This window comes from Sebastes fasciatus, chromosome 3 (genome assembly GCF_043250625.1).
Source record: "Sebastes fasciatus isolate fSebFas1 chromosome 3, fSebFas1.pri, whole genome shotgun sequence".
Taxonomy (NCBI): Eukaryota; Metazoa; Chordata; class Actinopteri; order Perciformes; family Sebastidae; genus Sebastes; species Sebastes fasciatus.
This window is the reverse complement of record NC_133797.1, coordinates 36,510,886-36,535,692: the sequence shown is the minus strand read 5'-3', so window position 1 is coordinate 36,535,692 and position 24,807 is coordinate 36,510,886. Positions and strand designations below refer to the sequence as shown.

At 39.0% G+C, this 24,807-nt stretch overlaps 1 protein-coding gene across 2 annotated transcripts in view; it reads right to left on the bottom strand.

The window, feature by feature from the left end:
• sgcz (sarcoglycan zeta) overlaps window positions 1-24,807 on the bottom strand; it is a 401,042-nt gene that overhangs the window by 281,545 nt on the left and 94,690 nt on the right. The window contains exon 1 of one of the 2 annotated variants that reach the window (XM_074630661.1): window positions 23,141-23,489. The exons of the other annotated variant lie outside the window; for it this stretch is intronic. Within the exon in view, the coding sequence (XP_074486762.1) occupies window positions 23,141-23,176 (36 nt within the window). The 5' untranslated portion in view covers window positions 23,177-23,489. Of the gene's footprint in view, window positions 1-23,140; window positions 23,490-24,807 lie in introns of those variants that run through there. 2 annotated transcript variants of the gene reach the window in all.

Genomic DNA, 24,807 nt, shown 5'->3' with positions numbered 1-24,807 from the left:
AGATTGGTGGAGTGAGCAACAGAGAGACAGAGAGAGAGAGAAAGATGGTGGAGCAAAAAGACCATCTGCCATTATTGGGAGACTCCAGGCAGACGTTTGTACGATGCCGAATGTGTGTGTCTGTGGGTGGCTGAATCAGTCTCTCACTGTCTCTGCATGTATATGTGTGGGTGTACAGTATGCTAACAATCATGTGTTTGTCATTGTCTCTCTTTGAGACTCAGCCGAATCCCACACAAGATAACGCACACACACACACGCAGACCACAAATACATGCCGGCTCATGATATACATCAATACTTGTACATTCAGAGTGACTCTATACTATGAGACAGTCTGACCTTGGTGATAACTCACCTGACCTCATCTGTTTATTTTGACTAGTCTGAAAGCTTCCTCTCTCAGGACTTTATTTGAAGGCTTGTAAACAGGCTATAAACAGTACCTGGTAGCCATTTAGACTACTTCCCAAAGCTTCGAAGTAGGGCTGTCAAAGTTAACGTGATAATAAAGCGTTAGCACAAATTTGTTTTAACGCCACTTATTTCTTTGATGCATTATTACAATTTGTGATTTTTAGGTTGTAGCAGACTCAGTTTTAAAGCTAAGGAATCCATTGGTACTGTCATACTAGCTTGTCGTGAAAGAACCTAAGTAACGCTCTAAACGTATACTAAATTTTTAAACACTGGCATGGCCATTTCAAAGAGGTCTTGACCTCTGACCTCAAGATATGTGAATTAAAATAGGTTCTATGGGTACCCACGAGTCTCCCCTTTACAAACATGCCCACTTTATGATAATCACATGCAGTTTGGGGCTAGTCATAGTCAAGTCAGCACACTGACACACTGACAGCTGTTGTTGGGCTTGAGTTTGCCATGTTATGATTTGAGCATATTTGTATGCTAAATGCAGTACCTGTGAGGGTTTCTGGACAACATTTGTCATTGTTTTGTGTTGTTAATTGATTTCCAATAATAAATATATATATACATTTACATAAAGCAAACATATTTGCCCACTTCCATGTTGATAAGAGTATTAAATACTTGACAAAGTTCCCTTTAAGGTACATTTTGAACATATAAAAAAATATGCAATTATTTTGTGATTAATTGCGATTAACCATGGACAATCATGCAATTAATCGCAATTACAAATGTGATTCGATTGACAGCCCTACTTAAAAGGAACACTGTTTTGGTGTATCAGTCTTTATATTCATCTGAGTCACCAGGCTGAGACCAAAGCTCCTCCTCTCATTATACAACATTAAAACGCACGCAGTCTTTTGCCAAAAAGCCTGTTGTATTACTTTAAAGATGCTTCGTGTGGAAATGTTTGCAATAAAGAACTGACAGGAGATCTTAATGGATTCACACCACAACACAGGAACAGAGTGCTGTCATTAAGGCACTAACAGAGCTAAAGCCTTAAGAGTTTCTTCTAATGGCAGATGGGTGAACAAGTGGAAGACGGATGGAAAAAATAATTTCCAACATGTGAGGTCTCCTAAATAAAGTCAAAGATAAAAGCACATAAACATCAATGTCAGAGACAAGCCTGGAACATGCAGCGAGGTTTATGGGAACATTTGCACTGATCATAGCGCTAACAAGAGATGAAAGCTAGCGGATGTGACTGTGATCGTGTGTTTATGATAGGCAGGAGCGCTGGTACCACAGTCAGTTAACACATAGCACATTACATAATGAGACAACGAAGGAGTTAGATTATGTTTGCATTACATCCTTGAGCAAACGTTCAAGTCAGTACTATGAGGAAATCTGATATTTAAAAAATAACTACGTCAGTATGTCTGCAAGTTCTAGCTCCTTAACTACAAATGACATTATCTACTTAATATTTTTGCTGACCATTTTTGAATGCATACTATTCAGTTTAGGGCTGTCCCGAATACCATTTTTTGGGCTTCGAAGCTTTGGTGAGAAATAAGGTATTTCAAGCTTTGCGGCACGTCTTCATCTCCCCTTTTCAGTGCCCGAGACAATGGCGCTGTCTCTACACCTACCTCTACACATAACAAACAGCGGGGGAGGGATTATTCCTTATTCTTCATTGCATGGGCTATTTTGGGATTTAAAGTTTATTATTACATACTTATATAAAACAAAAACCTAAGCTTTAGAATTCTGATTTGGAGGTCTATTACCATGGCAAGAAGCTTTGAAGCATTCGGGTCAGCCCTAATACAGTTTAAGATATAATCTATGTTTCCTACAGTTACATGCATACATTGGTTTCCATTTATATACAAAGGGAAAATTAGCAGACTAATGATATACACCTAATGTGACATCGAGGCTGTGTGATTTTTGACCATCTTACTTTATCAGTGTGTGGTAATGCTGTTTGATATGAAAAGTCTGACATGTCACAGTCACAGGTTTTTGAGTGTTTGCCAACCTCAATAGTGGCGTGTCTTACGTAACAGGGCAGAGAGAGGAGTGACATGGAGGGTGGTGTACTGCAGATGAACGCAAAGAGAAACTTTTAATTAAGGCCGTGACAGACCATGGATGATAACCCTCATCCTTCAAGTATTTGGTTTACGTTTTGTCAGCTTCTGCCTGTTAACATAAATTAACTGAAACCAATGAAGAGAGCTCAGTGCAGGGTTGTTGATAAGGGAAGAGCACCAGAGCGGGTCGGCCCGACCACGCAGTCAAGTGAGCAACACTGCAGGAAACGAGTGGATCGCTACTTGAGTCCGTTTGCTGCAGCAACTAAAGGCATTCAGTGTACTTATTGGCCTGTTAGTAGCTAAGCTAAGCTAAGCTAAGCGATAAGATAAGATAAGCCTGGATTGATCTTACATGAATACAAAGTAATGAAACAGACAGCTCCGCTATTTACTGGCTCACTGCAGCGTAAGCCGAACATGCAGATGACCGGCGCCCCTTTCCCGGGGCTCCTCGCTCGCTCACCAGGCAGCGGCATGGAAGGAGGCGGGCACCGTTCGTCTTCATGTGCTGCCCAAGCTGCGGTGCCACAGAGCCGGCAAAGTTTCCCTTTTGGGGGAATCACATTATCAATCCACTTGACGAGGGCGGCTTCAACCACAGCTTTCCCCCAGTGCATTCGTTTCTCATTACCGTCATGATTTCAATATGCACGCAGCACCCGCCTCAGGTATCCAGCCGAAAAGCAGACGGTCCGTGAGGCAAAGTATCAAGAGGTTAAAGTAAAAAACAAAACAAAAAAACATTAGTCTAACGTAGTTTTAAAATGTTTTTCCATTTGTTGTCGTGTATGAAAAGACCCAAAATGAACACTGTAAGCAGACTACTTGATTACTATAAGCAAATTTAAACAGCGTTTGTATAGGAATGATTCTGTCCCAAGCTTTTAGATCCATATAAGCAGTTGATCACTGCCGTGATGACCATCAGCGGTTTTCTACTGTATGACCTTTCCCATGAGGGGTCATTGATTTTTAACCAGTTGACTTTAATTGCCACAGTCATTACTTAACCACTTGCCAAGTAGATATCCCGCCTCCATGCTCATTGAATATAATCAATACAGTGTAATCAGAAATAGTCATCAATGTCAATTTAAATGCTTTTAGTTGGTAGCCAAAGAGCTCATAAGCAGCACTGACCACAGTCATTACTGAACATCTACATACAGCAAAATTAGGGTGATCCCGCTTAAATAGTCAAATCCCAGTAAATTAATTCAATACCCTGCTCAGTGTATCGGGCCGGGAATCCCTTGAACACAATTTCTCAAGTCAGTAAAGGTTTAACTGGCCAACTTACCAGTGACAAACACAACTTCCCTAAGCTTTAAGGTGCAGCTATGTCCTAAGTATAGGTACCCCTGGCTGGTTTCTCCCATTAATGATAGGGAAAAGACCTTCAGAGTGCTAGATTGCTCTGTAAGCTCCATTGATCTGGCTTTATTGGCTATTGATTAGCAGTGCTGCACCCACACAACTGATCTGTTGAAGAAGCCATAATGGCTTACACAGGAGGATGATAAGCCATGCCCTGGGGAACAACTAAAAGGGAGAAGTTATCAATAAGGAACGCTGTCCAACCAGCGATTAAGAAGTCACTGCAGACCCTCTGTATTTGCCTCCTAAAAAAGCTGCCTCGTAATGTGTTTCTTAACTGAACCACGAAATAAGAAGCTGGGTTGGAGCTCTTTCAATTCCTAAAGTATGTCATAATCAAAACATTTTGAACTGCTTGCCTTCGTCTATTATCAAATTCAGCAAATATTTTCTCAGTGTATTAGAACCAAACTGAGCAAAGGCTTTTTTTCTGATGGGTATCCACTTGACAAAAGGTATTAGCATGATTTAAAGTGTGTGGGTCTCAGGAGAAGATTAATTTACGCAAATTGCATTCCCAAGGCTGCAAAAAGAGAAAGTTTTTACTCCAGTTCAAGAGTGGAATGAGATTAAATTCCTTGTGACGGTGACTTATTGTGTTTTTGTTATTTTTTTCTACGATACGACATAGCTGGATCCTATTTTCTAAAGGGAATATAAAGTATAATTCATTTATAGTGAGTGTATAATGACATCTGTGTTATTGTCTGAGGGCTGTAACACAATACAGTATTATGGCTTGGATAAACATTAAAAGCTCATTAGACATCACACAATGAAAAGGAAACTCCGGTTGTGTTTGTGTCATCGAAAGTCGCGCAGATTATTATGTTCAGTTTGATTCACAACTCAAACCCAAGTAATTGGAAGATATACACTGCACAATGATTTCACTGAAACTTTTCAAGTGAAACTATGCTGCTGCTTCTGTCAGGGGAGGTTTATTAGCATATTATTAGGATTATATTGTCTGTAGTGGTTACGGTCTAAGAACTAATGATAAATGAATTGATTTGAAAGGAGTCAACGATTGGATAGCACTCTTGGGCCAAAACAACATGTAAATATTACATGTTACATTACATTATATTTCTTGATGAGCTGAGTTACTCATTGAATACATTGCAAACTATTCTAAGCAGTAAGTCACTAAAGTGTATTTATGTCGTGGATGCTGATGTCTTCGGATGATTTCTTTAACAATAGAGGATTAAAGCACAAGGCAAATCTCTTGGGACAAAAATAGAGAGACAGACATTATGAAACATCAGTGCTGGGACAGAAAGAGCATTAAGCAGCCAGCTTATAGAACAACAACATCAACCACAATCATCCCAGTCAATCAAGGATATTCACTTACAGTCCATTATGTCTCACACAAACACACACACACACAAACTAGGGCTGGGTAGATACACCCATCTCCTGATTCAATACTATCACGACACTTTGGTGCCGATTTGATACGAATTGCGATATTTAAGTATTGCGATTCAATATTACGATTTATCACGATTTTTATTAACTTTTTTAACACTAGACCATGGGAAAAAAGTTGAATCATAAACTTCTAGGGACTTTTACTTTGGAAAATATCTAAATTAATACAGTAACAGTGTTGGATTTTCAGCATTTATGTAGTCAGAGATGTCCTGAAGTCAAATATATCAGTCATTCTCAGGCATTATTCTCAGACTACAACAATGAAAGCGGTAACTTCCTTCTACCTCCACATAGACTTAAATGAAGTACATACTGTATATTGATTTTGGCATTAAAGAATTGATTTCAAAATCTTAAAAAAAATGACAATACATAGGTGAACCGTTTTTTTCTCCCCACACCTAACACAAACATGCACACACTGCAAAATATGTCTTCATCATGTACAGGATTTGTAGTTTAAATCAATAAAAATTGCATTTGTTTCCAAAACTTGCTTTCTTAAAGGCAGGAATTCTGTAACCATAGAAACAATGTTCAGTATTAACTGCACATAACTGTGGTAAATGACAACAGAACTGACAGACTGTAGAAAAGCTTCTTTTAAACCATGTTTACACTGAAATACACCAGACAGACACATCCAGGTCCCACATAATGGTTAAAACACTCCCTGTTTAGAAATTAAGTCAGGGTAAAGTCAGGCGAAGGTTTGCTCCTTTTAGAAGTGATTTTGTTTTGTCAGATGAAAGGTAAATAGCACAACAGAAGAGCAGAACAACACAAACACAAGTGTTCATTTAGGGACCAGAATGTCTGCATGAGTTGCGCTTTTGGTGCAGACAGTCTGAGGCATTAACGCTGTATCTGAGACAAAGTGACATAACAGATCAGACAAAGAAGTTGTTCAAATTCGCAACTGAATTCGCCCCTGTGAATATCTAAGGGAAATTGCATTAAGGCCTACATGAAGAATATAGTTGGCTTGATATAACAAAGAATCATTAGGCTCCTATTAGGCCCAAAAACGTGCATTAAGCGTACATTTCTAGTCTGGAAAGATAAGATCTAGAGAGCACATGTTTATAACATGAGCTTTTAATAAGGGGCAGAAAAATGTAATTTCACTTTATTTATACCTCCATACTGTTCTGTAGGTATCCTATCCAGACTGCCACAGGGAGGAAATTAATTGCATTGCTGTCTCATTGTTACCTCCTTCCGCAGAACAGCAGGATAACCCAGGGGAAACTTAATTCATCGTTTATGAAGCTTTTTCTTGCAGTCTTTGAACTTTTGACACTGCATCTCCACCACTTTGATATAGTCCTGAAATATGTGTACACACCTGCTTCTCTCTGGCAGCAGCCAAAATGCAGTGAGGAACATAGAAGTTCAGAAACTTGGATTCTCAGTGATGGTTCTCAGAGGGAGCTCTTTGTTGCTCAGGGAGCACCTGTTCTTCCCTTCATCCAGTTGAGTTTGGAGCCAATCCAGTTCCCTCTTAGTTGCAGGTGGATTCGCTTTCGCATCTCAAGCATTTTGTTCTGTAATTTTTGTCCAAAAAACGTTCTCCATATACTGCTTGAAATAGAAATAGGTTTTGTCTTCTGAGACCAAATTTCAAATAAGAGATGAACAGCAGAAAGACGTGGAAGTGGATTTTAAATTGTGCCTTTCAGACAACATGCATGGGGGAAAAGAAAAAAAGAAATAGCCTGAGAGACCCCGAAAATAACACAATCAGATCAAACAGGTGAACAGTCGCCGCTGGCAGTGGCCATATTGTTTTGTCTAATAGAATAGAACGTTTCTATGTTTCCGCTGCACTTTTTTAGGAATTTCAATACATTTCACTTCTCTGAATATTTCATCCTTCCATATGGTCGATATACATTCCCTAAGGAATGAGCTCTGTCTTATTCAAAGAAGGAAACGACGGAAAAGAACAGAGCCGAGAAGCTGTGAGGCAGGCAGTTTAATCCCCCGCTCCTCCGAAAAAAAGGAGCGTTCAAAATCACAAGCATCGGCTTTTCATCATAGCAACCACCAACCATTCTCACGATTCTAATTTCAATTTCTGCAAAAATGCGTATGTGTGGGTGATCCTCATTTATTCCAACCTGGCCACGTTGCCTGTAGCCAGACAGGAATTTAAACAGAGAAAGATGAGGTATTATTAACTTGACAATGGTAATCAAACCATGCAATGTTTACACACCTTATTCTCACACACACACAGACATAAAGCCGGTATCCCCGACTCACATCTTATCTGTCTGTTTTTACACTCAAGAACACATTGCTCCCCCAGTCTCTCTCTCTCTCTCTCTCTTTGGCTGTCTCCTGATCAACCTGTAAGTCTACGAACCCACTCATGTGCCTTTCTAGAGATATAAATATGTATAGAATTAAAATGGAGCTCCCACTGGAAACATTCACGCATGCGCACAAATGCACCCCATACATTTCAACCTTGTTTCTCAACATTAGCATGCCAGTGATAAGGCAATGAGGCATAACATTCAGAGAGCCTGATCTACAATGTCTCGGTAACGCCTCTGCAACGTTTAGAGGAGCGTTCGCAAACCCCTCATACATATGCATGGCCTGATTACCACTCCTCCTTGTAGGTAAACATACAGTCAGAGACTGCAGATGCCCATACATTCTCATAGGATCTTGTATACACAGATACACAGCGGACAGTTGCATACAGAAAAACCTGACAAACAGTACGCAAAAAGATAGGAATTCATGCATGCATACACATGTCTGTAAGTACATTTTTAAATATTGCGGAAAAATTGGTTCTCTGTAAAGACAAGAAGTTGCATAAATGCTGCATGAATGCTGCATGACTATCAGCGCGGTGAATCACAGTGATAAGTGTTGTCCTCTGAAGCATACATTCTTTCCTCAATGAATGAATGATTGAACAAATGAATAAACAAATCAATAATTAATGGACCTGGAACAGGAAATATGTCTTGTAGACTTTTCAGTTAACACGTGTAGAAGGTGTGCTTGACAAGTCAACAGAGAATAGATGTAGCAGGCGTGAACTGTCATCAACCTCAAGCAATAACATCCAACTGGCAGGAACACTTTGCTCCTCTGTCCTCCAGCCTCCGACCTTTATCAAGGTATAACATTACAGAGGATCTGTAAAATGTGTCTTACATGAGACACAAAGACACGACAAAGAAGTCTTCCAGAGAAGTTTGGAGAAAAGAAACTCCTCCTAACTGGAAATCTTTCTTAGAGAGGCAAAGTCCCGCCCTTACCGGTGGACCCCATGAGACCTTATTTTAGAAACAATATGAAAATTTGTAAATGGAGAGAGAGAAATATTTTTTTGAACTTGTTTGAATTGCGCTATGAATCACACATATGATGTTTAAAACATAATTTTTCAAGTCAAAAAAGTCTCATTTTTTAGGGATAATATGCATTTTATTAACATCTTAGTTTAATATCTGTCAAGTTTTATGAAGGATTAAAAAATAAGATTGCAGCTATAACTTTACATAGAAATAATCACCTTTAGGCCTGCATCACATTACTTTAGTAAAATTAAGCAAGTGATAGTTGTGCATCATGATTACTTGACTGGATTTCTCTCCGTAAGCATTTCTAATTTGGCAAAAACATCTTGCTTCCTTCCTGTCATCCTTGCATCTCTCCTCCCCGTGTCTGCAAGTGAGGGTGGTTGAGGGGATACAGACATTACGGCTTGTGTTTCATGCTCATCTGCACACACACACACACAGCTCTCTTTTTTCATTTTACAGTTCCACACAGCCGCAGACATATAAACAAAGACATAATCTTCGACACATACAACTGCACCTAACTGCCCAAATGCACAAACAAATAAAGCCGCCTTCTGTTTTCCCATACACACAGAGAGTCTATACCCTCCATTCATATGCAGACAGAAACCTTCTCCATCATCCCACACTGTTATTTTCAAGTAAGTTTACAGGGCTCATAAACGGGTTTTATATAGTCAATATGGCTGACTGTGTCTGGTACACTGTGTCCTCTACTCACAGCTCCAGATTGTCAATATGACAGTAAAAATCTCTGTAAACACCCTCTCCTCATACCACTCTGAATCAAGTTTAACTGCCAAGTGCACTTTAGGTGTTTCCGTCCAAAGTGCTTAATATCAATACTGGAAATGGTAACAAGCCTTTATTATTTTTGGAATAATCCATGTTTGGTTTTAGGCATTTATGTTGGAATATTGTTTGTATATGTATTTCCATCACTAGTCGTCACATTTTACAAGGAACCTCCAGGAATGCCCCTGCAACATGAATATGAAGATGAGGAACCTTAGCTGTAATATATTTTCTCAATATGATGAAAACATACAACAATAAGAATGAAGTAACGCCAAAATAAAAAAGTAAATAAAAAGCAAAAGGTTCAGCGACGCACACGCACTGCTAACTGGCCCAACCGTAATAGTTATAAATAATAATATTTTCTGTTACGGATTAATACACATCTGGTGAGCTGGTGGGCATTTCTGGCAGCAGAATGGTTTATGTGGGATTGACTCAAAATGAACTACAGTGTGCATGTTTATGGTAATGAAGGGACATGTCACCCCGTGCATCAGTGTGTCTCGATGTGCTTTTAATAGTTTTTGGACAATGGAGCTCTATGGTAACAGAGGAATAAGGCTTTAGCTACGCAGGCAATACTTGTTAGAAGGATCAATTCATTGTTGGTTTTGATCTTTTCATGGGATTTGCTGACTATAAGAAAAAATATAGAGAATCGCCACCCTTATCCTTTAATGCACACTCACTTCATCTCTCTCTCTCTCTCTCTCTCTCGCGCGATCTTAAACAACAGGGGAACTTTTAACTTATAATTGCCTCCGCTGCCCTGTCCAGACAGAGATTCAGAACAAGACCCACACAAACACACATGTACACACGCACAAAGCTGCTCATGCTGGTCTTCGAGTGGTCCCCAAGGAGAATCCACTGTTAGTAGATAATTGGTTTCAAACCTTCACAATACCATTCCTCCCTCCCATCCCGTTCTCTACGGAAGTCTTGCCATCTTAGCCTCTCTCTTTATACATGTCTGACGCACTAATTGTATGCGTTGTGTTTTACTTGGTGTGTAAACAGAGATGTATTTTAGCACAGTTTACTGCTGTACAGGTTATTTAAATTTACAACTTGGTTTAACGGTATTTACTAGGGGTAGGAAAAAAACACCCATGTATCGTGATTTTTTTTTACAATTTTTAAATAGATTTTTTAATGCCAATATTCGTCACCAAAACAAACTGCAGTGAACCAAAACGACAACGCAGAAAATGGCGGAGGGTTTGCATGAATATGACATGCACTCTCACATGTTAAATCCAAATTGGTAAACACTACCCATACAGTAAAGTATGGGAACACTTATGGTTTCAAACATTATCAGAAAAAGCAGTTATCATATTGCTGTAACAGCAAGCCACCACTCGCATCTCCGTGTGTCAAATCGGCTGCCTCTACAACTGTAAAGCCCCCATATACTGACATTTATGTTAAATGCATTCAAACGGCCCCGATGGAGCTGACCATGGATGAATAAAGAGAACGGAGCTGACGGGAAAGCTAGCGACGCACTTGGCAAAGTTAGCGGAAGTAAACACGTGTGACTACGTCAATAAGGTGTTAACAAAGGGAATTGTATATACAAAATACATACATGGAAATAAGATTGATTGGATTATATTCACCAGAAGTATAAAACTGTATATGTCCCTTATAAATTAAAAAGAAAATACCACTAATTTGTGAAGGAAATATCTTTATTCTTTGATTTTTGGGTTGCTGGAAAAAAAAATAAAAAATACTGCCTGACAATGACTGATATATTTGACTTCAGGACATCTCTGATTATATACAGGCTGAAAATCAAACATTTTTAAAGTATTAATTTAGATATTTTTCAAAATAAAAGTCCCTAAAAGGGAATGATTCAACTTTTTCCCCATGGTCTAGTGTTAAAAAAGTTAACAAAATTCACAATAAATCATAACATCGAATCGCAATACTTGTAGAATCGGCACCCAAGTATCGTGATAGTATCGAATCAGAAGATAGGTGTATCTTCCCAGCCTTAGTATTTACCTGCTTTGTCATTGGTGCTCATTTAACATTCATGCTAATAAAGGAGAGTGACTCAGTCTATCTGTTCTGCGCCTGTAGCTCTGCCCCATTTTCTGCACTGTTTTAACAGTATGGAGGAGAGAAAGAGAGAATCAGCAGACCTACAGTTAATACAAAGTTTACCTTTTATCAACTTGACTGGGTAGTGACTTCAAACACACACATACACACACACACATTAAAAAAAAAGCGTTGTGTTCTCGTGACACAACAATACCTATGCTAACACGTACTCAGGTGCATTTATGCATGGTGAACAATATCCAAGCACACACACACACAACAAGGAGTTACTCAGCGGTATCATCAATTTCGCAGTCACCCGCTACAGCAGGCAAAAATGTCTAGCTCGCAACTCTAAATATGGCATCCAGTTTCCAACATCCCATATGGGTCAGTTACCATGACAACCACTGCATGCCTGTCCAAGCAGCTTAATATTTACTCAGCAGATGCATGTTTGCTGTCTGCCTCTGCGGTAGGTAATGATACTGGCCCACCTGGTGTTTTCTATATAACAGACTCAATCTATAATACATGAAGTAAATGCACACAGAATTCAGGGCATGCGGCTCGTTCGACTGATTTTAAATCTCAACTTGTTTTTCTTTTTCCATCATCTTTTCTTACTCTGGCATAGAGGCAAATATAAAATGAAGACAAAGTATAACTATCAATTATCCCAAGTGAGCCAGTTTCTACGCAACCACTTCATAATACACTCAAATAAAAGTCTGTGGACATACATGCATAAAGCTAAACTGGAATTATGGCTGGGTAAAGTAGCTCTCTATATTATTTACCTCACTTTCCCCTAATATATGCTAATAAATCTAATTTCTGTGTGTTCTCTTTAAAAGACAATCTGCGTCTCCGTGGTCAAATCGGCCGACGCTACAACTGCAGCGCTCCCATATACTGACATTTATGATAAATACAGTCAAACGGAGCTGACCAAGGATGTATAAAGAGAACGGAGCAGACGGCAAACCTAGCGACGGACTTTGAGAAGTTAGCGAAAGTAAACACGTGTGACTATGTCCGGTTTTTCAAAATAAGGTGTCAACAAAGGGAACTGTATATACAAATATATAGAAATACGATTGATTGGATTGTATTCACGAGAAGCAAAAAAATATTACATGTCCCTTATAATGCCTGACAATGACTGATATATTTGACTTCAGGACATCTCTGACTGCATACATGCTGAAAATCAAACATTTTAATGTATTAATTTAGATATTTTTCAAATTAAAAGTCCCTAGAAGTGTATGATTCAACTTTTTCCCATGGTGTAGTGTTAAAATAGTTACCACAATTTGCAATAAATCATACTATTGAATAGTAATACTTAAAAATCGCAATACATATCAAATCGGCACACAAGTATTGTGATAGTATCGAATCGGGAGATAGGTGTATCGTCCCAGCCCTATATTATACATCAGTCTAGTGTTGTGGTAATGCAATCAATGGGAGAAATCCAATGCTGAACTATAAATCAAAATCTATACCGTGGGTATGTACAGCAGACGTCCGTCGAGTCTACCATAAATCCAGCTATACGATGGCCAGTGCCACAAAAATAAGATCCAAGTTGTAATAAACTGGAACTATTCTAGTTTATTTACAGTAAGAGCACTAAACGTACGCAGAGAAAACAACAAATACGTTTTCATCACATCAGTGAGTCAGTGCATAATTAGAAAGTCACCATCTGCTTTTATCCAGTGAAACAGAGGAGGAAGTCGCTGAGGAAAAAAGCAAGGACAAAACAGAGAGTAGTAGGACGAAGGGGACGAAGGGGACGAAGGGGAAGGTGGGATGATAAAACTGCCTCCTTTTACAAGCACTAGATGGTACTATAAAATCTTACCTTGCAGGGTTTTTCCTGCATAGAGAATAACGAGGCGGATGACTCCGTCAAATTTCATCCCGCCTCCAGCTCTCGACAAAACTCTGATGAGTGTCTTCATAATAAACACTATTTTTTAACAAGCGTTGCACTTGGTAGGTTTCTGTCATTTGTAACTGCGATTGCGGCATTACGCCATTGTGTTGGCGCTTTATCGTAATCAGCACAGTGCACCAGGAAAGGCGCTGCCAAAACTGCCAAAGAGGAAGAAAGGAGTTGTCTGTTTTTGGCTGGACCGCAGCTAAGTGGGCGCGACAGTGTTTCCGTTGGTAACGTCTTTGCCACCACAGCAAAAAAATCATTAAAGAAAACAACTTTTCCCTGCGGTTCGATGTTTTAATATAGTTTAATATTGCCAGCTGGCATTTATATATGCCGTTGCAAGCGGCAGTTGGCGTTTGTGAGAGCAGCTCCATGCACTATGCCGTGAACTACAATGCCAGTGTGCGTCTGTTACCACCAGTGAATTGTAAGGAAATAAAGTTTATTTTTTTTTAAATGAACTTTTTCCCCACTTTATTGAATACAAAAGTTCAAACATGATATTAGTTCATTACAATGGCCTACATCTGAGAACATGACTGCTACTGATAAAAGCAAATAATTTAAATTATGAAGCAAAATCAACAAATGTTTGCTTGAGCCAGTTGAAGGCATGCTGCCACATGCCTGTGTGTGCACTGTGCACATGATCAGGATGGTACCACCTACGCCTCCATTTGAGCCAGGAAAAAACCCTGCCTAGCCCTTAACACACATACATACACACACACACAAGCAGGCTGGTCCATAACACCCCTTACCCATCCCAATGTGTGTTGGCCTATTGGATCTGGAGCATGAACCAACTGAGGCGAAGCAACACACAGTCTCTCTGTCCCTTACATCCAGCTCACCCTCTCATTAGGGACAGCTCACCATGTTGGGCATTGTCTGTTTAGCCAACTGCTGCACACACACACATGCAATACAGATATACTCACATTTATACTTTACCGATCAAATGCTTGCATCGGAGCACAAAAGCAGAGTATAATACACAAGCAGGAAATACGCAGAAAAAAATGAACATTTTACATTCAGTGATGGCGAGTGTCAAGATGAGTCAATAGATACCTGAATACAAATGTTCTGTAACATCAATGACACATTCTCAGAGAAGCTCTCTTTACACTGTTCAACAACATTGCAGCGGGAGATAATGAATAATCTGAGTCATCTGTTGACATTTCTATAGGCTGACTGTGAGTGAGATTGAAATCGATTGAATGGCAGCAGTTTGTTTCTGTTGAACACACTGTTTCTAGTTTAACTGTTTAACTAACATCCAGCCATTTGTCAGATCTTTGACAAAGACAACATTGACAAGCATCTTTTGTTTACTCCACTAATTTTGTAATTATATGAACAGTAGGGGTGGGACGATACACCTAACTCCTGATTCGATACTATCACGATACTTTAGTACCGATTCGATATGTATTGCGATTTTTTAAAATTGTGATTCGATATGATTTATTACAATTTTTGTTAACTTTTTTAACACAAGACCATGGGAAAAAGTTGAATCATACACTCCTAGGGACATTTAGTTTGAAAAATATCTAAATTAATACATTAAAATGTTTGATTCTCAGCATGTATATAGTCAGAGATCTCCTGAAGTCGAATACATCAGTCATTGTCAGGCATTATATATTAATTTTTTCCAGTAACCCAAAAAGCAAAGAATAGACACAAATTAATGTTATTTTATTTTTAATTAATAAGGGACATGTAATGTTTTATACTTCTGGTGAATACAATTCAATTACTCTTATTTCCATATATGTATTTTGTATAGCTAGGTCATCGCTGCGCTGCACAGCGCTCATACAATGGTTACCACTGATAACGCCGTCCCCCGACCCACTGTGGCAGGACTGCGTTGTGGCGGAACCTTCGGTCCCCCCCCAGGTTAAAACTGTTAGCTCTGTCATTACTGTTGCCATTGTTAGTGTTATTCGCGCTGTTAGTACCGTTAGCTGCTAGCCGCCAGCTCAGACATCTCCGCGTTCAGAGCCGTGTGCAGGCAGGCATTCCCGGCATTATGGGTTGTAGCTGCTGCGGTAGTGGGCCAATCACATGACGCATTAAATCGAAGAACGCTTGTCGTGATTGGCTGTGACCAAAAATATACAAATAATCATGTTTTTCTCAGTCTGGGCACAAAAAGGATTGATATAAGATAGAAGTTTCGATATGACTTGGTACTGGCTGGGTTATTTCGGTCGATACCTTAACGGCATAAGGTACTGAGTACTGATATTCAGCCCTGCTGTGGTCTAACTGTTGTTCATGTAACCTCATCTTTTCTATGATCACTATCATTGAATTTGTTGCGTTTCTTCCAATACTGTTTTTGCAGTTTCACAATTGCTTCAAGTAAAGAACAACTATTTTTTTAAGTGTGTTTAGCTCGCTGCATAGCCGAGCATCTACACACACAGTGAGGGCAGAAGAGAATACGTGATTATTTCTGGATCCTCATCCATTAAATGTCCACATTTACTAAATAAAGACAGAGGACGTCACACATTAACAGACATTTTGTTCAATTACATGAACTAAAAGAGATGCACTGAACACAAGCCCTGTTCTGTACAAACTGAATACTGAATCCAACATAAGACACTGAAATTGACATAGATATAAAGACAACGTACAGAAACACAAATCAGATGAAAGTGCTAAATTGCTATAGTTACAGTGAGCTGACTATATTGGATTACTATAGCAACTGTCTCCATCAAAGGCCAAATATCATGGGAACCACAAGAGAGAAAACAGTATTGATGCAACAAACAGGAAACACAGCAATCTGCCTGGTTCAGTGGCACACAACCTACTTTTAACTGTGTGTGCATCTATTGGTTGGTTTATGTGCAAATTACGTGCAAATTATATCTGACAGAGAACTTTATAGGTGGATTTGAGGATGTGTTTTGCACGTCTTCGAGTAGCATAAATGTGTGTGTAGCTACAGTAGTTGTCAGTGTGATTGTGTGTATGCGTGTGTGCATTCACATATAGACGTTCAACCATGATTGGGATTTGCTTTGGTTGCAGGCGGGTGGGTGGAAGAGAAATGAAGATGGAGGTCAGAATTGATAGAAATAGAGAGACAGAAAGATAGATAGGCTATTGATAGATTGAGTGAGAGAGAGAGAGAGAGGGGAGGAGAGAGAGAATACGGTGGAAGATAAAGTCATTAAGAAGCGGCTATACCAAGAAGCACGGGGTCAATAGGTCAACACTTAGCGGCAAGTGTCAAGTAGTCAGCCATCACCACATACACCTTCACGGGTCATTTTTCTGTGTGTAGGTATGTGTGTGTTTGTGTGTGTTTCAATGTGTAAAAATGAAGCAATTTAGCTGCCCTTTCTGCCCGTCCCTCTGCCGTATGTGTTAAAGGGCTATTGAGGATATTCAGCTTGTGGACATCCAGCAGTGGATAGAGATAAACACGTACTTAAAACACCTTGATGGTAGGAAAGGGCCAGAAGGATGTAGAAAGAGATAGAGAATTATTTCATAATGGAGAAGGAGGAGTAGAGAATTGCAAACAAATAACTTGACAGTGAAGAAAGGAAGATATGGAGACATAAATCACAGTCAGAGAGAGAGAGAGATGGACAGAGAGAAAGGGGAGTGAGAAGAGCAAGAGATGGACTTCAGGAGAGAGAGAAAAAATCATTTGGATGCTTTTAGAGCCCACATTTTAAGTCCATCATATGACAATTATTGATTTCCCATTGACTCTAATGGACATGATGGGCCCTATATATTCATCTATAGCAATCAAACCATTAGCTACTGAGCCACCCACACACACACCAGCATTCAACCTTAACTCAGTAGGAAGCAAAATAAAACATATTTTGTTGTTAAATGTCTGTTTGTATCCCTATCCGTGTGTAGTTCGTTCTCAGTGTGCACCAACAGGGAGGCTCAGAATAACTCGTGCTCTAAATAAATGCACAATCATGCAAGTGCCATGTGCATATTCAAAGACGAAGCAAACACTCACACAGGTACACCGGCACACCCCATATTCATCTTTCCCAACTCACACACACACAAACACATCCATTCTGCTCCTGTCGAGTGTAATAGAAGACATGGGGGAAAGACAACAGGATAATAGGATTATTATTCTCCTTTAATCTCCATGAGTCAGCACCACACAGTTTGTGTGTGTATGTGTGTCCTCATTTAACTAGTGTCTGTGTCTGTTTCTGGGCATAAATGCCTGTTTATTTACTGATTATATTCTGTTTTTCACTTTGAAAGAATATTAAAATTAGGGCTGTCAATCAATTCAAATATTTATTCGTGATTAATCGCATGATGGTGCATAGTTAATCACGATTAATCGTAAATTAATCACACATTTTTTATCTGTTCAAAATGCACCTTAAAAAGGGAGATTTGTCATGTGTTTAATACATTTATCAACATGGGAGTGGGCAATATTCTGCTTTATGCAAATGTATGTATATATTTATTATTGGAAATCAATTAACAACACAAAACAATGCCAGATATTGTCCAGAAACCCTCACAGGTACTGCATTTAGCATAAAAAATTTGCTCAAATTATAACATGGCAAACTGCAGCCCAACAGGCAACAACAGCTGTCAGTGTGTCAGTGTGCTGACTTGACTATGACTTGCCCCAAACTGCATGTGATTATCATAAAGTGGGCATGTCTGTAAAGGGGAGACTCGTGGGTACCCATAGAACCCATATTCATTCACATATCTTGAGGTCAGAGGTCAAGGGACCCCTTTGAAAATGGCCATGCCAGTTTTTCCATGCCAAATGTTAGCATAGGTTTGGAGCGTTATTTAACCTCCTTGGCAACAAGCTAGTATGACATGTCGGTAAGAATGGATTCATTAGGTTTTTTTAACCATGCCAGCTTTTCCATGTCAACATTTAGCGTAAGTTTGGAGCATTATTTAGCCTCCTTTGCAACAAGGTCGTATGACATGGTTGGTATCAATGGATTCCTTGATGATACCAGTATCTTAACTCCAGCTTTAAAACTGAAGCTATTACAACCTAAAAATCGCAAGTTGCATTAATGCATTATAAAAATTAGTAGCGTTAAAACAAATTTGCATTAATAAAAACATTAAACAGAGAATAAACAAACAAGAGTGAGTATTATCATCTTTAAACAACAGACGTTTGTCACCATGAGAAGTTGAAACACTGCAATGAGTGATTATTGTCATGGGATTATCCATATTTTTGGGTGTACTACGCTTCTAACAGAAAACATAGTTACAGTATATATCGTAAATGTTCTCTTGTTGCTAAAAGACTGCTGTTCTTCACATCTTCCCCAAGTAATTAGTGGCTATATTGATGAACCTGATGTTTCAAATTAAGCCTGTACTTGAGGCATTATTAGTAACCATAAAAACAGTTGGCTTCCGCTGTGTTGTCATAAATCCGTGCCACTTCATTTCCAGAAAAGCCAGATCTTCTTCAGCTAAGGGACTATTGAAATCTTAATGAATTGGTACCATTTTAGTTGAAGAAATAATAGGTGCAGCTTGGCCAAGGGAACACTTAAGTCTGAACAGATTTGTCTCATTTTAACGTGAGGAAACTCTAGCCAGGGGACTATTGAAGTCCTAATGAGTTGCACTATTTTATCTTGAGGAGACCCAAAGACTGATTTGACAAAGGGACTGTCGAACACCTTACAAATTAGTACTATTCTGAGACCCAGGTTTACTTTAGCCAAGGAACTATTGACTTCCTAATTAATTAGTTTCACTTTACTTCGAGGAACGCCACAACACCTTTTGCCGAGGGACTTTTGCACAAGGTCAAAAGAAGTTACTGATACTTAAAAGTGAGATACAACTTGTACTGGTGGAATATGATATGTATGAGTCAGCATGCCAGAGTTGGCGTTAGAATGAGTCACAATGGATAATACTTTTATTAATAGAGATAGTGTAGGAGGCGGTTGGTCACATGCATATGCACACACATGCATATAATACAGCAGTGCAAAAACAATTCAAATATATTTGATTGCCATATCATGCTCAGTATTGTTAGTAATTTTGTATATTTTACATAATTGGGCACTTGAATGCTCCCAACTGCATACAGAACAGCACTGGGATAACACTGCAGTGGCTATGATTACCTATTTGCACAGTGGAGGAGAACAGACGTGAACAAATTAAATTACAACAAGAATGCTTATGCTAGATGCCTGAGGTGAAGTAAGCGTCACAAACACTCTATGCTGCTTCCGCGCCTTGCTCAAGGACACATTGACTTTTAACCAGGACATACTGTGCTTCACACTAATGTGCTATCTTCAGGGTTGGAAAAAAAAAACACGGCTATGGGATCTCTCCAGTAATGATGAATAGAGCAGAAGGTAAGAAGCCAAGGGTTGTTCATGACATTAGCCTGGAGAGGACATAGAGAGGACATGTGCTATACACCTTGTGGAACCAGCCTTTTTGTTGTACCCCTCTTATAAAGGTCTGTGGACAAGTGAAATCTCATATGTGATGTAGGGCTGTCAAATTTGGCCAAAACTAAGGTTTAGATATTCGCTCTAAAAAAACACAAAGGTTTGAACTATTCAAATATCTATTTTTGCACGAGCTGAACTTTTGTCAGACGCCCTGTTTCTATTCATTACTGTCACTCGCTTCTGAAAGCCCGCAATGGACGAGGAACGGCTGATTCGTGAAGTTGAAATGATTAATTCAAATATCTGTTTTTTTTACTATTCAAATATATATTCGAATTTAGAATATTCATTGACAGCTCTACTGTGAAGCGGGGCTGTGTGCAGTTTAAATTATTCAATAATAGTGCCGCAACAACACCTAAATTGCAATACTTTAGGAGATAAACATGTTTTTCTCCTAAAAGCTTTTTGTTTGACAGAAAAAGCAAAATGTCTCCAATGTCAAATGTTGTCTGAACATAAAAAGCCTTACAAGACCAATAAAACAGTCTAAAATTTAAAGGAATGCCACAATTTAATATTGCACTGCCATAAAGTTGAGGCAGACTGATTAAAGATTACATAGGATGGTTAACATTGAAGCAGCAGAAGCCAAAATGACTTTAATTCTGCATCCAGCGTCCTTTTTCTGAGCACCCCGCCATTTATGTGTTGCCGCTCCAAGCGCTTCTAGTTTCAGGTAATCCTCTGGTTGGTAGTCATGGTGAAAAAACAATGTCACACAAATAGATAGTAGCCAAAATAGATAATAATAAAAAACAAAAGGGTGATGCTACACAATCCCTAAGACTGTCCCCTACCTCCCTGTAAACACGTCATTCAAACTCCACACCTGCACTTTATAACGTATAAAGTCTCAAACCCAACATGACATCATCAGGGTTATTTCTTCAAACTTTGGAAAGCTGCCTCCAGAAACACGGAGGATACTACTGTTTTCAGAGGCTGAGTAATATTCCTTGTGGCTGAACTTTATGTGTCTAATCATGGCCCTTTAAATCTGACCCATCAAAGAGCAGGCTAAGTAAACAGGATTATGAATCTGACCAGTCATGCGATACCAGCTTTTTATTTGACCATTTTTGATAGTCATCGCTACGGGCACATTTCCGTTGACGCCACAAAAAGTAGTGAGATTGAACACCCGGCCCTGCTATGGATTTTTCCCATTTTATGGTTATGAGAACTCACAAGGAAACACACCAACACATACGCACACACTAGATTGTCATCTGTGCCTTTCCTTCAGCAAATGAACAAATGTAGGACACAGTCAGCAGCACATCAATTTTGCCCGTCTCTCTATCTATTATTTGGGTATATTATCTATTATTCAGACCCTTTTCTCGGTTTCATTCCTCTATCTCTCCTCCTCTCTCGATCTCAAGCTATAACCCATCTAATTCCTCCCTCTTCATTTCTCACCCTCTCTCTCTCTCTCTCACACACACATTCCCTATCTCTTCGTCTTTTTTTTCTGTCGCTCTCTCCCATTCTCTCTCTAGTGTGCTCTCCGTTATCTTCTGTAAAGTAGATAAACATCGGTTTCCAGCAGCGGGAGGAGAGGGAGAATAATACACACAACATGTTCATGAGAGGTGGAGGGTAGCTGCCGAAGTCAAGGTCGAACTGTGCGTGTCGTCTGTCTGTGTGTGTGTGTGTGTGTGTGTGTGTGTGTGTGTGTGTGTGTGTGTGTATGCGGTGATTTACAACCCCATATCTCCCCTGTCTTTATCTGTATCCTTATCCAAACCTTGGCACCATTTCCTCAGAGAGTAGACACAATATAAAGTGTTCACACACTCTCACACACACACTTGTCTGAGGCAGTGGTAGATCATGAGCAGGTGAATACAGGATGATGCAGAGTAGACCATCTTACATGAATCCTCTCTATTTTCCTAGCTTTTCCCTTTCATTTGTCTTTCTTTTTCCATTCCTGTCTTCCATCTCATCCCTTTCCTCCTCCTCTTCTTCTTCTTATTCTTCTCCTGTCCTTTACTCTGCTCTTCTACTCCCTCCCCATTTCCACTCCTCTAACCTCCTTTCCTTTTCTTGTTTAACTTCATTTATTATCTTCTCTGTTGATTGATCCCTTCCTTCTCATGGTTCCTCTATTTGTTCTTACTCGTCACTGACTAATATCTCCCTTTTACTTATTTATGAATTTTCCAAGATAGGTAATGCATACTTTTATGTATTTTTGTATGTGTTAGGAGAGCTGGATAGGTTATACCAAAATGTACATCAACTGACTGAAATGCAACTTGGCGCATAGTGTAACCCCCATTTTTTTCTTCCTGGTTGGCCGCATTGACTTATTTTTTTCTTTTCTACAAAATACAGAAGATGTGTTGTGTGGCTGTGGCTGCTTTGGGATAAGCTGAAAAGTAAAGATGAGTAAATGTAGATAAAATTATGTAATGTATTTAACTATTATTGTTACTTTTGAATAATATCCCTTAAAAATACAAATACAATCACAGACAAAACCTAAATACCAATAGTACCTTGAAACACAAGTAACTGTAATTGCTCAACAATATACATAGCAGGGAATATGAACAAATTTTTATGCAATATAACCATAAAAAGTCTGCATTCACTCACAACTATAGCTTTGTGGAAAAAGTAAGATGTGGTTGCCATCAACCACAGATTAAAAACACAAATAGTGGAGACCATCCACAAAGCCTATATGAAATTCATGCTGCTGACCAACAAGGAAACACAACTAAATATGAAATGTGTAGATTGCTTCATTGTATATATACTGTAGGCAAAGCTTAACTGATGAGCACCTGTATGCTCAGTATAACTAATCAGTCTAATTAGCTGCAGCTGTTACAGACAAGGAGAGCTGCTCTATCCTCACAGATGAATCATTCACAATACATTTGCTGTCGCCTTTCTCTGATAAATCATGACAATTTACAAAATGCTATATTTTTACATCATAATCCATCAGCATGCCAATTCTATCACACCTGAATTAGCTACCTGGCACCAGAAAGTCACACACTTTAAACCACACACAGACAGCTGGCATGTTAGTTTACCAATTAGCTAAGAACCATCCAGCAGCCCCACAAAGCCTTGCATTGCTCATTAAACCAGCATTCAATATTAGCTAGCATAGGATAACACTGGGAGCAGTCTTACCTTGGGACAAGGTGTTTTCTGCGCAGAAGAATCCATGCAAATAGTAGTTAGCTACTTCTTTAGACTGCACATTAACTAGATAACTTAGACTAGCATGTTGCACAGGTGCTTCTTTGGATGTGGCTGCTGACGTCAGCTAAAAAGCATTAATATCAGCTCCAGAGTTGCAGAGTATTTTCACTCTTACTGCCTCGTAGTTGTCCCCAAAGTCTCTTTCCACCGTCGTCCTCATTATCGTTTATTCATTTCCTTCTGTTTTACAACGCATGTGTCCATTCTGTAGCAGCATGTTTCCACCAACTGAGTTTCTGCTGGCTCACTGCAAAGGATGTTAATTGCTGAAACTGGCTCTGTGCTGCGTTTGAGTGCAGTAGTTTTTGTTTGTTTGTTTGTTTTATAATGCTTTATTTATTTAACTCATGAACAAAACAACACAAAAAGAAGACAAAACATAAAAAAATAATTACATATATATTTCATAATGCCAGAGTTTATGTTATATACACCATATTATAATCATTTAATAATTTAAAAGTCTTATTGGCTTTTTTTTGTTTTTAATATTGGTTATAATGGTGCTATACTGTTTGAGTTCATTAATAAAGTGCAAGAAAGTTGGCTTGGTTCCTGAGCACTTTGTCTTATGAATATGAAATTTTCCATTCAAATAAATTATATTATATAGCTACAGCACATTATTTCCAATCTTATCTTGATCATTACATCAAACATATGTATTTCAACATTCATCTTAAGTTTCTTTTGAAGAAAGTTGGCAACATCCATCCAGAACATTCTTGTAAGTATACAGTGGAAAAACTAGATGGGAAATATACTCTCCCTTCATTTGACTCTTTCTAACACACGTTTTACCCAGTAAATTCTATGTAATACCTTGAAAGACACTTCCTTATGATTGTTATTGACAGTTATTTACAGTATTTATCACAAATGTTCCAAGCTTTCTCCCACTGTATATCCTCAAATAAGGAAGGCCAAAATCTATCTAGATGAAGGGACAGAAACATAACTGAGTGTGTTCCTAATATTTTTTGTGAGCACTTCTCTTTCACTATATTAGTACCTCCAATATAAATATTTCCCAGTTATTCTCAGACTGATATTGCTTTTTGTTGTGTGTAGAGATGTGTGTACAGTAGTGCGGCAGCGGCACTGGCCCGGTTACTGAAATGGGGGGAGATGGAGACAGACAGAAAAACATGTCAACCTGCCGCGCCACGCTGCTCCTCGAAGCTTCCAATACCTTCGAATATTTCTCACCCAAGCTCCGAAGACCAAAAAACAGTATTCGGGACAGTCCTAGTATATATATATATAATTTATATAACTTTTAAAAATTAAATGCACTGCACATGCAAAGCAAAGTATGATAGTAAGAGGGTAGGGTTAGTGATTCTCCAGTACTTTTCCCCTCATACACTTTCCTCCTCTAGCCTACTCCCTTCCTCCTTTCTCTCTTTTCTTCCCACCGTTCCTCCCCTACTTCTTGCCTCATCTTTCTGATTTCTTGTCTCTTCCCTTAGTGTCCTTAACCTCAGTACTCATCCTTGAGTAATGATAAACATCATCTTCCGTAGATGCACTACATTATGGTCATTTTGAGCTTCATACAGTAGCAGTTAGTGTAAGTAGGCTATTGCACATGT